This window comes from Auxenochlorella protothecoides (assembly GCF_000733215.1).
Source record: "Auxenochlorella protothecoides strain 0710 unplaced genomic scaffold scaffold43, whole genome shotgun sequence".
Taxonomy (NCBI): Eukaryota; Viridiplantae; Chlorophyta; class Trebouxiophyceae; order Chlorellales; family Chlorellaceae; genus Auxenochlorella; species Auxenochlorella protothecoides.
In genome coordinates, this window is record NW_011934226.1 from 105,609 (window position 1) to 120,390 (window position 14,782).

General features: G+C 61.0%; 5 protein-coding genes across 5 annotated transcripts; 4 read left to right on the forward strand and 1 right to left on the reverse strand.

Annotated features, from left to right (window-relative positions):
* Positions 1–33: 33 nt before the first annotated feature.
* On the forward strand, positions 34–5,877 carry F751_3945 (Elongation factor 2; the record flags this gene model as incomplete). The annotated part of the gene is made up of 10 exons (XM_011399855.1): positions 34–149; positions 377–528; positions 752–941; positions 1,178–1,368; positions 2,027–2,142; positions 2,469–2,594; positions 2,765–2,933; positions 3,179–3,462; positions 3,682–5,148; positions 5,410–5,877. 10 exons carry the CDS (start codon positions 34–36, stop codon positions 5,875–5,877), a joined length of 3,279 nt encoding a protein of 1,092 aa, XP_011398157.1.
* A 2,003-nt stretch (positions 5,878–7,880) lies between these two features.
* Positions 7,881–10,270, forward strand: F751_3946 (Ethylene-responsive transcription factor WRI1; the record flags this gene model as incomplete). The annotated part of the gene is made up of 8 exons (XM_011399856.1): positions 7,881–7,983; positions 8,129–8,198; positions 8,316–8,361; positions 8,514–8,562; positions 8,802–8,932; positions 9,260–9,487; positions 9,717–9,978; positions 10,185–10,270. The coding sequence occupies 8 exons, from the start codon at positions 7,881–7,883 to the stop codon at positions 10,268–10,270; spliced, it is 975 nt and encodes a 324-aa protein (XP_011398158.1).
* A 927-nt stretch (positions 10,271–11,197) lies between these two features.
* On the forward strand, positions 11,198–12,173 carry F751_3947 (AP-2 complex subunit sigma; the record flags this gene model as incomplete). Its single annotated transcript, XM_011399857.1, has 4 exons — positions 11,198–11,350; positions 11,474–11,587; positions 11,768–11,911; positions 12,129–12,173. 4 exons carry the CDS (start codon positions 11,198–11,200, stop codon positions 12,171–12,173), a joined length of 456 nt encoding a protein of 151 aa, XP_011398159.1.
* A 761-nt stretch (positions 12,174–12,934) lies between these two features.
* F751_3948 (hypothetical protein) lies at positions 12,935–14,668 on the forward strand (the record flags this gene model as incomplete). Its single annotated transcript, XM_011399858.1, has 4 exons — positions 12,935–13,054; positions 13,657–13,736; positions 13,870–14,250; positions 14,458–14,668. The coding sequence occupies 4 exons, from the start codon at positions 12,935–12,937 to the stop codon at positions 14,666–14,668; spliced, it is 792 nt and encodes a 263-aa protein (XP_011398160.1).
* On the reverse strand, positions 14,486–14,770 carry F751_3949 (hypothetical protein; the record flags this gene model as incomplete). The annotated part of the gene is made up of 1 exon (XM_011399859.1): positions 14,486–14,770. One exon carries the CDS (start codon positions 14,768–14,770, stop codon positions 14,486–14,488), a length of 285 nt encoding a protein of 94 aa, XP_011398161.1.
* Positions 14,771–14,782: the final 12 nt, after the last annotated feature.

Sequence of the window (14,782 nt, forward strand, 5' to 3'; positions counted from 1 at the left end):
GACAAGAATGGACTGCTGAGGTGGAGTTTAACCATGAGCGATGGCACCCTGCGGAGGGTGAAGGCTCAATTCCAAGTATCCCTGCATCCTGCGCTGTCAGAGACGAGCCTGGCCGGAGTAGAAGAGCTGCTCAATACTTTGCTGCTCAGGTTTGTGTCCCTGGGGTGTTACCTTCCATTGCTTTGTGTGAGAACTTGCCCTTGGAACTGGTGCTTGGGGACTGCTGCAGGGTTCAAGTTTACCGAGCTGGGGGCCCCTTGTACAGATTCGTGACGGTATAGCATAGAAATAAAGGCACCTATGGAGTCTGCATTGCGATAACAGCAAGCAGCCTTCGTTCTGAGCTCATTGTTCATGCCTACCACCCACCAAGCAGATATTCCGAGGATTTGGGGGGCATCGTGTTGGCCTATGGGAGCACCACACTCGCCTCCCACCGTGGCCTCATTCAGCCATACTTTCCTTACACCCATGTGGACGTGGGGGCGACCGTGACGCTGTTCAACCCCAAGCCCGGGTGCCGATTGGGTGCGCATTGCGTGTGGGTTTGCAGACACATGGTGTACTGATTTGTTTCACTTTTAATGGGTCACTGCTCTACTGCTGCTTTTATGGGAACTGAGCTGCTGTGCTGGATCTTGCACCGTTGCAGAGTGGATCTGTATCTTCCTGTATCCCATGCCTGAGTCTGCCTCGACGCCTCCCCTCCACACCCTGCAAGTCCTGCCCACCATTCCTCCATTCCTAACAGTGGGCGTTGTCAACAAGGTGGGCCGCGACTTCATTGGTCTGCTGGTCGCAGGAATCGTGAATGCGTCCATCGGCGCCGACGCGATCCGTGCTGACCTGGCATCCCGCCCAGCCCAGTCTGCCTGGGTGTCCCTGTGCAACCCCCGCCATGTCATCAGCATAGGGACCACTGTGGTCTTCGATGTCCTCAGGTAGGGTGCTATGCTGTTGGGATGGGGGTTGAAAGGGCCCCCCCCCCGTGCACTCCTTGCCTGTTTAGGGGAGGGGCTTGCGAGAGCACTACCACAGCTAATGCTGAATTGAACTTTAGTGGCCATTTAATTTCAACTGGATTTCTGACAAGGACATCCGCCGCAGCACACCATGCCGACAACACTCACACCAGCCTCTTCACCCTTGATGTTTTTCAACCACCCTCGTCGCGCAGTGTCACACAGACGGGTCAGTTTGTGAGTCTCAAGGGAGCCCTCCGAGAGCCCGACACCGGTGCCGTGGAGGTCGTGGGATACCCCGGGCAGCCGAGGAAGGAGGTGGCGGTGGCGGAGGAGGCGCATAAAGAGGAGAACGGCAAGAGTACCGCGAAGCGCAAGCGGCGGGAGAGCGCTGGAGATGCGGCTGGTGAGGAAGCCCGGGAAAATGGGACGAAGAAGAAAAAGAAAAAGGAGAAGACGAAGACGAAGAAACGCAGCAAGGACGAGTGAAAAGTGCAGCCGGGCCGACCATTGAAAGCTCTGCTGCTGAGAAGTTTCCTGTTTGGCTGGCAGATGCTCACCAAGTCATTCGTCCTCCACTCTCCTGTGGTCCCCCCATCTTGGGCCCCTTCTTCACTCCCTGTACTGACTTCGCCCTGGTGCACCCCTTGACTCGCAACACCCCCTCAAGACTTTTCCTCGACACAAAGTGTACTGAGCGTATAGATAGAGCTGCAATTCCTGTTCAGTGGGAGTCAAAGCTGTGGAAGGCTGGAAGAGGGGCCACCAGGTAGACTCCCCACTTGCTGCTTTTCCAGGAGACAAAAGAGGCCCCGGCATTTGAATAGTAGTTGAGTGGTCACTTAATGTCTAGAAACTCCTTAGGTACTTGACTGACGCGAGATAGATGAGGGAACAACCTCTTGCCGAAGATGGTGGCCTCAGGCATCCCTGTGCCCCCCAAAAGCATCTGCGAGGTGCCATTCCTGGGTCGATCGCGAGCGCAGGGGCTGCCCCAGACCCGCCGGCTACAACCCCGATCCTGGCTCCTGACCCTGTCCTTTTCGGCTGTGCGAAAACCACAGCTACCTTCCCACCATCCTTTACCAGGGCCCTCTTTCTTCGCCAGTGGCCGTATTCCCCGGACACTACCGCCAAGATGGTGAAGGTGCGCCCCCGGTCGGGCAGCGTGCTGGATGAGGTCGGAGAGACCCCGGCATTCACCACTGGAAATGATTGCGATGTGCAGATGCCATTGTGGTGGACCCCGGGTGGCCGCTCTCTTCGCCTGCATACTCTCCTCGCCGAGTGCCTCGCCCGCCGCGCACGTCGCACCACTCACCCTGTCCCTTCCCTGCGCCCCACAGTTCACTATGGACGAGGCAAGCTGGCTCTTCGGATTGGCGTGGCATGCATGAGCAGGCATTGTCATGCCGTGTATGGATCTCCGCAGGCCGTGGTCGGACCTCGACACCGCCGGGCCTCGTGGCCGCCCCTCAAAACCGCTCACTCCCCACACCTCCACAGATCCGTGCCCTGATGGAGTTCAAGGACAACATCAGGAACATGAGTGTGATTGCCCACGTCGATCACGGAAAGTCTACCCTGACTGATTCCCTGGTGGCTGCCGCCGGCATCATTGCCATGGAGCAGGTGTGTGCGTGTGGGAGGGCGATTTACGCTGAGACAAGAGTTGGGGCTGAGGGCTGGTGGATCAGGCTCGTGGTGAGTGCACCACTGCCCTCTGCTGCCTTGCCTTTGCCCTTGGCCGGCCTGCTGCCATGCCTGCACCCACCTACCATTCCCCTCCTTCGTCACCCCAGGCCGGCGACCAGCGCCTGACCGACACCCGCGCCGACGAGCAGGAGCGTGGCATCACCATCAAGTCCACCGGTATCTCCCTGTACTACGTCATGGAGGACGAGGACCTGAAGGGTTTCACCGGCGCGCGCGACGGCAACCACTTCCTGATCAACCTGATTGACTCCCCCGGTGCGCTCGACTTGAGAGAGGGGGGCAGTTCAGGGTGGCTGGGCACCTCCTGTGCCTTGTGCACAGGATTGGCAGTGTGCGATCGTGAGGCCCGTTCAGGCGCCTGCGCCAGCAGGTCCCTGTCAGTTTTGCCCCCTCTGCATGTGCTCACCCATGGTACTTGCATGCACCTTGAACCCTTTGCCACGAATCTCAGCCCATTCACACACAGCTCACCCCCCCATCCCCCCAACCCACACCAACAGGCCACGTCGACTTCTCCTCTGAGGTGACAGCCGCGCTGCGCATCACCGACGGCGCGCTGGTGGTGGTGGACTGCATTGAGGGCGTGTGTGTGCAGACCGAGACGGTGCTGCGCCAGGCCCTGGGCGAGCGCATCCGCCCCGTGCTGACCATCAACAAGATCGACCGCTGTTTCCTGGAGCTGATGCTGGACCCAGAGGAGGCCTACCTGTCCTACCGCCGCGTGATCGAGAACGCCAACGTCATCATGGCCACCTACGCCGACGACGACCTGGGCGACACCCAGGTTGGTCCTTGGTGTGGGTCTGTGGGTGGGGGAGGGAGGGAGGAGGGGAAGGCTGGCCCTGGCGACACGCTCCTGCCTGGTGTGTGCAGGGTTGGGGATGCATTAACCTCGGACCCCCTCCTCCCCTGCGCACCCCCTGCGCTTCATTCCTCATGCCTCCCCCGCCCGCCCCCCGGAGTCACTCACCCCAACACCCCGACCCCCACCCAAACCCTTCAGGTGCACCCCGAGGCGGGCACCGTCTCCTTCTCCGCCGGCCTGCACGGCTGGGCCTTCACCCTGACGGTGTTTGCCAACCTGTATGCCAAGAAGTTTGGCACGGACACCAAGAAGATGATGGAGAAGCTGTGGGGCGACAACTTCTTCGACCCCAAGACCAAGAAGTGGACCAAGAAGGAGACGGGGTCGGCCTCCTGCAAGCGCGGCTTCTGCCAGTTCATTTACGAGCCCATCCGCACCGTGATCGACGCGGCCATGACCGACTCCAAGGACAAGCTGTGGGCGCTGCTGGAGAAGCTGGAGGTGCTGCACCTGCTCAAGTCCGAGGACAAGGAGCTGGTGGGCAAGCCGCTGATGAAGCGCGTGATGCAGACCTGGCTCCCCGCCCACTCCGCGCTGCTGGAGATGATGATCTGGCACCTGCCCTCGCCCGCCCGCGCCCAGAAGTACCGCGTGGACGTGCTGTACGAGGGCCCCCTGGACGACGCCTACGCCAGTGCCATGCGCGCCTGCGACCCCGAGGGCCCCCTCATGATGTACGTGTCCAAGATGATCCCGGCGGCGGACAAGGGCCGCTTCTTCGCCTTCGGCCGCGTCTTCTCCGGCCGCATCGCCACGGGGCGCAAGGTGCGCATCATGGGCCCCAACTACGTCCCCGGCACCAAGAAGGACCTGTACGTGAAGACGGTGCAGCGCACGGTCATGTGCATGGGCCGTCGCCAGGAGGCGGTGGAGGACGTGCCCTGCGGCAACACCGTGGCCCTGGTGGGGCTGGACCAGTTCATCACCAAGAACGCGACGCTGACGGACGAGAAGTGCGAGGATGCACACACCATCAAGGCCATGAAGTTCAGCGTGAGCCCCGTGGTGCGCGTAGCGGTGGAGCCCAAGCACGCCTCCGACCTGCCCAAGCTGGTGGAGGGGCTGAAGCGGCTGGCCAAGTCGGACCCCATGGTGCAGTGCTCCATCGAGGAGACGGGGGAGCACATCATCGCCGGCGCGGGGGAGCTGCACCTGGAGATCTGCCTCAAGGACCTGCAGGACGACTTCATGGGCGGCGCGGAGATCCGGGTGTCGGAGCCCGTGGTCGCCTTCCGCGAGACCGTGAACATCATGTCCGACCATGTGGTCATGTCCAAGTCGCCCAACAAGCACAACCGCATCTACCTCCAGGCCCGGCCCATGGAGGAGGGCCTGGCCGAGGCCATCGACGAGGGCAAGGTGGGGCCCCGCGACGACCCCAAGATCCGCTCCAAGATCCTGTCGGAGGAGTTTGGCTGGGACAAGGAGCTGGCCAAGAAGATCTGGTGCTTCGGCCCCGACACCACCGGCCCCAACATGCTCACCGACGTGACCAAGGGCGTGCAGTACCTGAACGAGATCAAGGACTCCTGCGTGGCAGCCTTCCAGTGGGCCTCCAAGGAGGGCGTGCTGGCCGAGGAGAACATGCGCGCCATCGTGTTTGAGGTCAGGGGGGTGGTTTTGGTGGTGGGGTGGAGGAGGAGGGGGGGGGGGGGGGGGGGGCGCAAGCAAACGGTGATCCCCGGCGGGTAAAGGTGATCCCTGCTGGGCAAAGGGTCTGCTGGGCGGCTGGCTGCGCCGGTTGGCGAGGGGGGGGGGGTGCCCATGCCGACGCCCCGTCCTCTCACCAACCCGCGAGTGGTCCACCGCCACACACCCACTACCCTCCTCACCCAAGCACACACACACCCAAAACAATCTCTTCAGGTGTGCGATGTGGTCCTGCACGCCGACGCCATCCACCGCGGTGGCGGCCAGATCATCCCCACCGCGCGCCGCGCCATGTACGCGGCCCAGCTCACCGCCCAGCCGCGCCTGCTGGAGCCCGTGTACCTGGTGGAGATTCAGTGCCCCGAGCAGGCCATGGGCGGCGTCTACTCCGTGCTGAATCAGAAGCGCGGCATGGTGTTCGAGGAGGCCCAGCGCCCCGGCACCCCCATCTTCAACCTCAAGGCCTACCTCCCCGTCATCGAGTCCTTCGGCTTCACCTCCACCCTGCGCGCCGCCACTGCAGGCCAGGCCTTCCCCCAGTCCGTGTTCGACCACTGGGAGGTCATGACCTCCGACCCCCTCAACGCCGGCTCCCAGGCCAACACCCTGGTGCTGGACATCCGCAAGCGCAAGGGGCTCAAGCCCGAGCCCTCCCCGCTTGGCGAGTACGAGGACAAGCTCTGAGGCGGAGGAGCGGGGCTGGCCCGCTGCTGTGCATGTAAACACTGTGATGGGTGACGGAGGAGGGTGGTGGGGGGGGGGGGAGGAGGGGAGGAAGAGGGGATCGAGAGGCACCAGGAGAGCCAAGGCGTTGTGAGGGAAGGAAATTGGCAGTCTGACCTCTGCAGGTGTCGAAAACACCGCCAGGAGGATGGGAGGGGATCCTCGTTCTATTCCAGTTCGGCAAGGGGTGGACCTTCCCCCTTGTGAGCCACATGAGCGAGAATGTGCTGCATGGATCATCTCGGTGGAGCCTCGAGCCCATAGGACGCCTGCACTGCCTCGGGGGCCTGGTACATCCCACCGTAACCGAGGGGGGGTACGATGTATGTTTTCCTGCACATTTACAAACCGCGTAGTGGCTTGAGAGCAGCAGGCATCTGTTTCTAATGCAAGGCCTGATTCTACTACATGAAAGGAGGTCGAGTGCCCCCACTCACGCCCACCAGCCCATGACGAAACACGCATGAAACATTGCTATTATACTCAGAATTGCCTCCGTTGGCACACCTCCCCTGCCACCATCCCGACAACCACCCATGGCTTTCCCATTTTCGACGCCCCGTACTGTGTACCCTCGGCTCCCTCCTTGTCGGCCTAAATAAACAAGCAGTACATGGTGCTGCTACCATCTCTCAATCTATGTCCGGAAGCCACAAACATTCCCAGTTCTGCCACGGCTAGTTATCCCGGTAGCCAGGCGGAGAAGCTTTCCCTTGGCCATTCACAGCACAGGGGGGGAAGTGCTGGGGTGGGCCTCAGTGTTGTCAGGCAATGGTAAATGCTGCCACCACTGTCTCATGCTCCACCCTCGACCAAGCTGTGCATATTTGCTCATTAGGATGATTTCCAGGCCTCGCTCCGTCCTCTACTGTGAGCAAAGACCTCCCTCCACGACTGGCTGCACCCAGCTGCCATGGCACACCGGAGCTCCACCTCCGCAGGCTCCTCGGTGGCAAGCCACATGACCGGGGTGCAGCAAGCGTTTGGGTTGCACTTTATGGTGGTACCTGAAAATCTGAAAAGGGTTTCACACCCTCCGAGTGCGGTGGCCCTCCGTCTTGGAGAGGTAGGGCTCAGCGATGGATACGGGAAGCTCCCGACAACAGCGCAGGAAGGCGGCTCGCGGCCTCCCATTCCATCGAAGACACCTGCATCAGATGTGTGTTTCATGTGTGTGACCCAAGGTGCCCACATAATATTCGCGTGGCGCTGCTCACTCGCTGAGCGGATTGTCCAATCCGAGGATGTCGCTCCACCTAGGTTTCCGGGCGAAGGTGCACCGCCTTTTCTTGCGATTTTGCAGCGTGCGCACTGCGGCCATTCACCTGTGTGGCAAGCATCTGCGGTATTACTATACTCTACGTGTGTTCCTCGGCATAAAACTCGTGTGTATTGTAGTATTCTGCAGCTTGAGACCCCACAACTCCGTGAAAGTACCCCTGACATTTTAATCGGTCCTACCACCATATTCTTCGACCCGGGCTCTCGATATCCCCCAGCTCGTTCTCGCCAAATCACCACGGATCCTCACCTTACGAACACTCTAAGCAAGTTCTTCGGCCTTCATGAACTCGACGGTCGACCGAGATCGTATTTGCAACGGTGAGATCTGGCTGTTCATGAGACTCAGAGGGGTGTTGCTGCGGGGACTGGGGTATTTCATTAGGGCTAACCGGAGCCACCTCAGGCCGGCTTCCTTCCGGCCAAGTCCTTCTTGCGCTCCAGTTGTGACATGCCTGTCGGGAATCCTTGCTTCCTATTTTTCTTCGAAGCCATCCCGGGTGCCCTAGGGGTGGTGCGTATTCCGGTTTGTCGCCGAGATTCTCTCCGTTCAAGGTATGGGATTCCACCCTTCTTTCTCGACCAAGACCAGAGTGTACGTCAACCAGGCATCTCTCCGGTTTCCTACCACAGGATCTGGCATTCGTTATTCCGCGCCAGAAAGCTTGGACACGCATTATACGATGCTCTACACCAAGCAAGGCGGCGACGTGCACCAGGAGCCTGGACGTGGAGTCGCGCAGGCCGGAGAGGATTCCGGGACGCAAACCTCAGCCGAGAGCTTGCGTGGCTCCTTCTTCAGACTGCTCCCGAATCTACTGAACCTACCAGGTTGCTGTCCGGGGGGGATGGTGCGTCGTCATCCTGCTGCTTGGTGTGTAGCGATTCCGTCCGGTTCATTACCGACGCCCATCCATCCTCTCGCTCGCAGCTGAGCTGAATCCCGGGCCGGGCCCACCCACCAAAGCTGCCCCGCGTTTTAGAGGAATTACCAAGCACAAGTGAGCTTTAGGCCGTTGCTTGGGAACTCCGGTCAAGCGTACTGCACGTTGAATCCCCACGTGCAACTTCCTCGGCCAGTGGACACGAGCATTCCTCCCCCCCGACCCCACGAACAGACGGACTCAGAGGTATGAGGCGCACTTCTGGGAGCAGAAGAAGCAGGTACGAGCGATTCGCGACTGGTCGCGAATGCAAGGCTGTAGAGCTAGGGTCATGGTTACAGCAGCACTCTTCCCGACTTGTCGGGAACTTGCCAGGGGTGGGAGCGGGCATCCGGCCATAGCAGAGCACGCCCCCACCCACGCACTCCCCAGGTGTACCTTGGCAGCTTCCAGCACGAGGTGCATGCTGCAAAGTGCCACGGTGAGTCCACTCGTCTGGGTGTGTGGCATGGGGCCAGAGGATGGGCATGCTGGGAATCTCACCTAACAATTTTGGCACAAGACGTGGCTGCCGGTCGTTTCCACGTGGCTGTTGTACTGCAGCCGTTTGCAGGACCAGTCGCTGGACATTGTGCCACCTTCTTGCCCATTGAATGTGGCGAGGATGGTGCCGGGGCCGTGCATCCCACGTCGCGTCTCCCACTCACCCAATCCTCCCAGACATCATGGCCCTGCGCTGCAAGGGCCTCGCGTGCGACGCCCTGAACTTCCCGGCAGAGACCTACCGCTGCATGTTCCACCTGATCGAGGCCATGACCCAGGTGGGGTGGCTGGCAGAGTGCTACCACTGGGTGAGGGTACGACACGCCCAGGCCCCTACTCCTGCCTGGTGTCCCTTTACCCTTCTCCTCCCTGTTCCCTGATTTCCACTCGCCTCAGCGCGCCGGTCCCAGCAACTGTCTCCACAGGAATCACTCCAACCCTTCCCTACACCTCCACCATCAAACCCCCCTCCTCAGGACGACATCGTGGCCGAGCTGCGGCACCACAGCAAGGACCAGGCTGCCAAGCTGCGCGCCGGGGCGGAGGCCGCGGCGCCGGCCAGGCCGGCGCCGGGGAAGGCGCGCGCCACGCCGAGCCCCGCGAGCCCTGCGGCCCCCCACACGCCCACCGCCCAGCAGCAGCCTCTGCACGCCGTGTCCTATCTCAGCGCCGACCTCCTCCCACGCACGCTGGTGCTGGAGGCCTCGGCGGAGAGCGCCCCCGCGCCCTCCCTCGGCGCCCACACCCACGCCCCCGCCACCTCCTCGCTGCTGGGCAAGCGGGGGCTTGCGGCGCTGGGCGGGTTCGATGAGGCCTGGGACGCGCTGGAGATGGAGGAGCTGTGGAGCGACATGGATGACTCCGTGAGCCTGGCGGGGGGCCTTTGGGGGTGGAGGGGGAGGAGAGGGGTGAAGGGGGCGTGCAGGCCTGGGTCCATGGCTGGCGTGAGACCAGGGGATGGTGGGGCAGCGGGTATGGCGCGGGTCCACGCAGTTCCGGCGAGGCGTCCTGCCCCCGACCTTCCCGCCACACCCCTCGAAACCTCCCGCGCGTTCCCCTCCACCCCCATCCCTTCCCACCCCGCGCACGCAGATCCTCACCCTAGACTCCCTGGAGCAGTCCTTCATGTACCGCGGCGGGCCCCCCAGCCTGGACCCCTTGGAGCACATCGATGGCACCGCCCTGTTTCTGCCCGCCGAGCTGCGGCCCCCGGGCGCTGAGGGGGCCGGTGGCCGCACGGGGGGGGTGCCGAGGCTGATGCGTGCCGGGCCAGGCGGCCTGACGGTGTCCATCGGGTCGGGGCAGGGCCTCAAGCGACACGACTCCTCCCTGTCGGGCCTGTCGCAGAGCGGGGGTGAGGGAGCATGGGGTAGGAAAGCGGGAAGCAGGAGGGAAATGATGCTTGCCTCTGGATTGTGCCGTTGGGACCGGCCGTGCTCATTGCTTCCTGCCTGGGTCTGCAGGGTCTGTGAGAGCTCATCATCACTCCCACCTGGACTCCCCCACCTCGTCCCCACACCCCACGTTTTTAGTATCCACTCTCTATCCCTTCCCATGCAGAGCACTCCACGCAGAGCATGACGCCATCCCAGGTGTACAGAGGCGTGCCGTTGAGCGCCAGCCATGACCCGGCTCAAACCTCGTAAATCCCCCTGCGACAACAATTTTTGAAAGGATTTTTTGACCCGACGCATTACTTGACTCATCCGCATTGCCGTGCCTCTTCCAAGCCAGTTTTCCCCGTGGTACCTTCCAAAACGTAGCTCATAACGCCAGCTTGCTCATCTCGAGCGGATCCCATTAGCAGGGCCCTTCCCATATTAAACCCCTTCACACGCAACCGAAATTGTGGGTACATCCCTCCCGTTTAATTGTCCTCAGGTCCTTTGTCCTGCCCAGACATTGATACGGTTGCCGCAGGCCCCTGCCTCTGTCTACTCCTTTTCCACTGTCACCCGTCTTGCACCGTACTAAGTCAGCTGTGCTGCCAGCAGCCTTGCATGCATGGTACGTCCATCTCCATTCTCGCCCATGCAATCCTGAGATCTGACGATCTCTTCCCATGTAGCGCATCCACAACACAGACCCGACACCAGGATGAAACACACACTGTTCATGTGAGGGAAGAATCTGCCCGGAAGAATTGGGGTGTGAAGTAAAACCCCGCCAGATTGGCCATGACACGACGAGAGTGGGCATCCCCTGGAGGCCCAAGCCTCCCCCGAGGTTGACCTGGCGCGCCAGCAAGCCTGTGCGCCCAAGCCCCTGCCCGAGCTCGCGCATTAGTGCCATTTCCGCGGGGGTACCATTGCGAGTGTGCATTCTCCCGCTGTGCACATTTTTCTCAGGTATAAACCGGTTGGCTAACACGTCCCCACCATAAAATCGACCCCTTGACAGTTACCTGCGCTGCAACACGTCGGACCTCCCGCAAACAGGTGCCTCGCTCCTCCGTGCACATAGACAATCTATTTCGCTCTGTCGCTCCCAGCCAGGGGTCGGTGATACGTGGATCAACCCATTGCCTGGTCGGCTACACCCAGGGCCCCCCCACGATCGCGCCGGGCTAAGCCATGATCCGGTTCTTCCTCCTTCTCAATCGATCTGGCAAGGCACGGCTTGCAAAGTACTACACCCCACTGTCGGATGAAGACAAGAAGCGACTGGAGGACGAGGTGTACCGACTCATCGTCAACCGGGACTCCAAATTTACAAACTTCATCGAGGTGGGGAGGCGACTGGAGGTCCCGTGCATTGCTGGCGTCCTTCAGAATGACATGGTGCCTGATCCTGGCCACCAGCACCTTGATGCTGTACACAACCGGAACACCCTTACCTGTGCCCCGCAGTTCAAGACCTACAAGTTGGTGTACCGGCGGTATGCTGGTCTCTACTTTGTGTTTGCAGTGGACCCCACAGACAACGAGCTCCTGTACCTCGAGAGCATCCACCTGTTTGTCGAGGTAGGCCTGCCCATGCAATGCCGTGGTGGCCATGACAGCATCAGCAGAGCGCTGGGAAGTGGGCCGGCGCCGTGCAGGTATTTGGGTTGTGAAGCTCCCCATTCTTTTCCATGGCCCCTTCGGACCCCTCGTGTTCCTGCCAGGCACCCGACCTCCCACTCGTCCACCTGTGCCCTGCAGATCCTAGACCATTACTTTGGCAATGTCTGCGAGCTGGACCTCGTTTTTGGCTTCCATAAAGTCTACTGCCTGCTGGACGAGTTTGTCATCGGTGGGGAGATTCAGGAGACCAGCAAGAAGGCAGGATGGGGCCAGGGCTTGGGGGTGGGTCTGGCTGAGTCGAAGGGGAGTCAGCCACAGCAGCCTTGGTGTGGGAGGACCACCACTGTTATCTAGGTCCTGGATAGACCTGATTTTTGCCCAGATGACGCACACTGTGGTGCCACATGTTTCGCGCTGAGCTGACTGACCCATTAAACACGGAAGCAGGCCTGTCCAGTTGATGATAGCCCTCGATGTTCCCTCCCTCATGGGCATGCAGGTCATTCTGGAGCGGCTCAAAGAGCTGGATGCGATGGAGACCTAGTCTGGAGCCATCTGCCTGGACCAGCATTCCCCTGCAATGGACGGCCCGTCCATTATAAGGGTTGGGCGCCGAGCTGACACTTGCTGTGCATACGAAGCACACAATGCATTCCTTGGACGCTGGAGCAAAGCCTTTGGGAGGTTTGCAATCATCAGCGCTGAAGAACCTGCCTGACCTCCTGTCTCCATTCAATGAGTGTCGTGTTCTGGCACAAATGAGCACCAGACTGTCGTGCAGTGAGGGACCCTGCAACCAGCTGTACACGGACAAGGCTTCCAGAATTTGTACAGGTTGCCAACTGGGTTATGAACGTGATGGCGGGAAAGATACGATCTGATTTGCTCCACTTCCCGTGGCCCGAGAAACAAAGGGACAAGAGTACATCCCTTCCTCATCATTGCGGTCAGCAGTATTGAACCAGAGCAGCTGTGTGCATGACAGCAATGGTGAAAGCGCATGGGGTCGGGCCCCCCCTGGAGGTGCTCAAGCCCACAGCGAAGCTCAGAGTCGCTCAAGCCCCGCGTCGAGTTCCTGTCGTCTTCACGGGACACTTGACTTTTTATTGGCTCACGAGTGGCGCCATGGCATGGGCTCAAGACGTCCAAGATCAGATCATCGTTCCCGAAATCCCGGCCACGGTCCATGCTGGACTGGACCCAGCGGTGCTCATTATAGGCCTAGGCGCGCTGGCCACCCTCCCGCTCACGCGGCAGCTACTGCCCACGACATGCAGGAGCACGACAGCGGCTGGGGCTCGCGACATGCTGCGCGACATCCCGGGGGCACTGCTCATCGACATCCGGAGCAAGGGCCAGGCACAGGGCCAGGGGTCTCCGGACATTGGTCCGGGTCGGTCACCTATTCGGCTCCCATACCAAGAGGTGGGCCGGGGAGGTTGAGCATTCCTGTCACCCCGCGCACATGTGCCGCATTCTACCTTGGATCGTTGTCCTTGGCCCTCGAGCAGCGTCACAAATCTTTGTGCAGGATGTCCCTCCCTTGTCAGCATCGTCTGGGCGTTTGCGCAGCGTGAAGAGGGACTCCAGGGCATCTGCTCAACAGCCAAAACAGGCCTGGAGGAGACTTGGCCCGGGAGCCAGCCCCACCTCAGGTGAAGGGCGGACTGGCAAGGTTCTGAGATCCTCTGGCCGTCCAGCAGGAGAAAACGTGAAACCCAGGCAGGCCTCTCCACTGAAGCAGCCTCCATCACAGGTGAGGACACTGGCCGCTGGCCTGTGCTGTGACTTGAGGGCATGGGGGGCTGACAAGGTCCATAGCCTGTGGGCTGGTGGACATTTCCTGCTGCTTGCACATTCTGCACGAATGCTGGGGGTGGATCCTCTCTGCACCTTGCAGCTGACTTAAACCTGACTGTGTAAGATTCCTAAAACCGCAAAGCCCTTCCATTTCGACGCACAGACTCACTCCCTCTCCTCTCAGGGACTCATTCTTGAATCCCATTCCTGAACTTTTCCTTTCACAGAAACCCGGGCGCTTCTTTGTGGAAAAGCTGAAGAGCGAGGTGAAGGTTCCTAAAGGCTGCCCAGTCCTCCTGCTGGACGGGTGAGGTGCTGAACAGGCAGTCTTATGTGGGCGTTCCAGTGAGGCTGGCCTGTGGACGACTCAAGGAATGAGATTGCCATGGCGGCTCGCTCAATACAAAAAGCCCCTCACCTCATTCCCCTCTGCAACCCAGGGACGGATCCCTGTCGAAGGCCAAGGGGCCTGAGGTGGCACGCGCCCTGGGCGACGCTGTCCAGGTGTATGTCGTGCAGGGCGGGTTTGCTGGACCCCGGGGCTGGACTGAGTCGGGCCTGCCAGTCCGGAGCACCCCGGGCCCCATCCCCTTCCCCAACCTCAGCCTTGGCGGCGTGCGCCTCCCCCTGGCCACCCTTCCCGACGACGGCTATTCTCTGGCACCCCTGGGCGCCCTGCTGGCTCTGGCTGCCGCTGCCTATGCCCTGCGCGGCCCCATCCTGGGAGGCGCCCTGCAGCTGGCTGGAGTGCTGGGGCTGGTCCAGATCTTCCTCACTCTGGCGTCTGAGCGTCAGAGGCGCGATGCTCAGGAGGAAGTCAGGTGCTGCTTGGGTGCATCACTGGGAGGGGAAGAAAGGGGAGGGGAGGCAGTGGCGAGTGCCATGCTCCTGATGGACCTGAATAGTGCCCAGACCCAACGCCTGGGAGTTACAGCGTGCAATGAATGCAAGGCATCCACCCCGAGCATGCCCCTGGGGGGTGCATCGATTGACCCAGAGCCCCTCTGCCAAAACCCTCATCATCCCAGGCAACTGGTGGAGGCGCTCGACCCCGCATCAGCCAAGGATGATCTCCAGCGCCTGGCAGGCAGTTTGACCCTGGTCCCGGCGGCGCCTGCCAGCACAGACCAGGGCCTGTTGAGAGTTGTCGGTGGGAGACCTGCGACAGAGAGCGCCGCACCTTCCTCTAAAACCGTGGAGCAGCGTGTCACAGCTCCAGAACAACATGCCATCAAATGACATCATGCGGCGAGGAATGTGGGGGTGCACCGTGCTCAGGCATGCCCTGGTTCTCATCAGAGGGAAGTGGGATGCCCCGTTGTGCAGGCTCCTGAACAGCATGCGCGGCAGTCA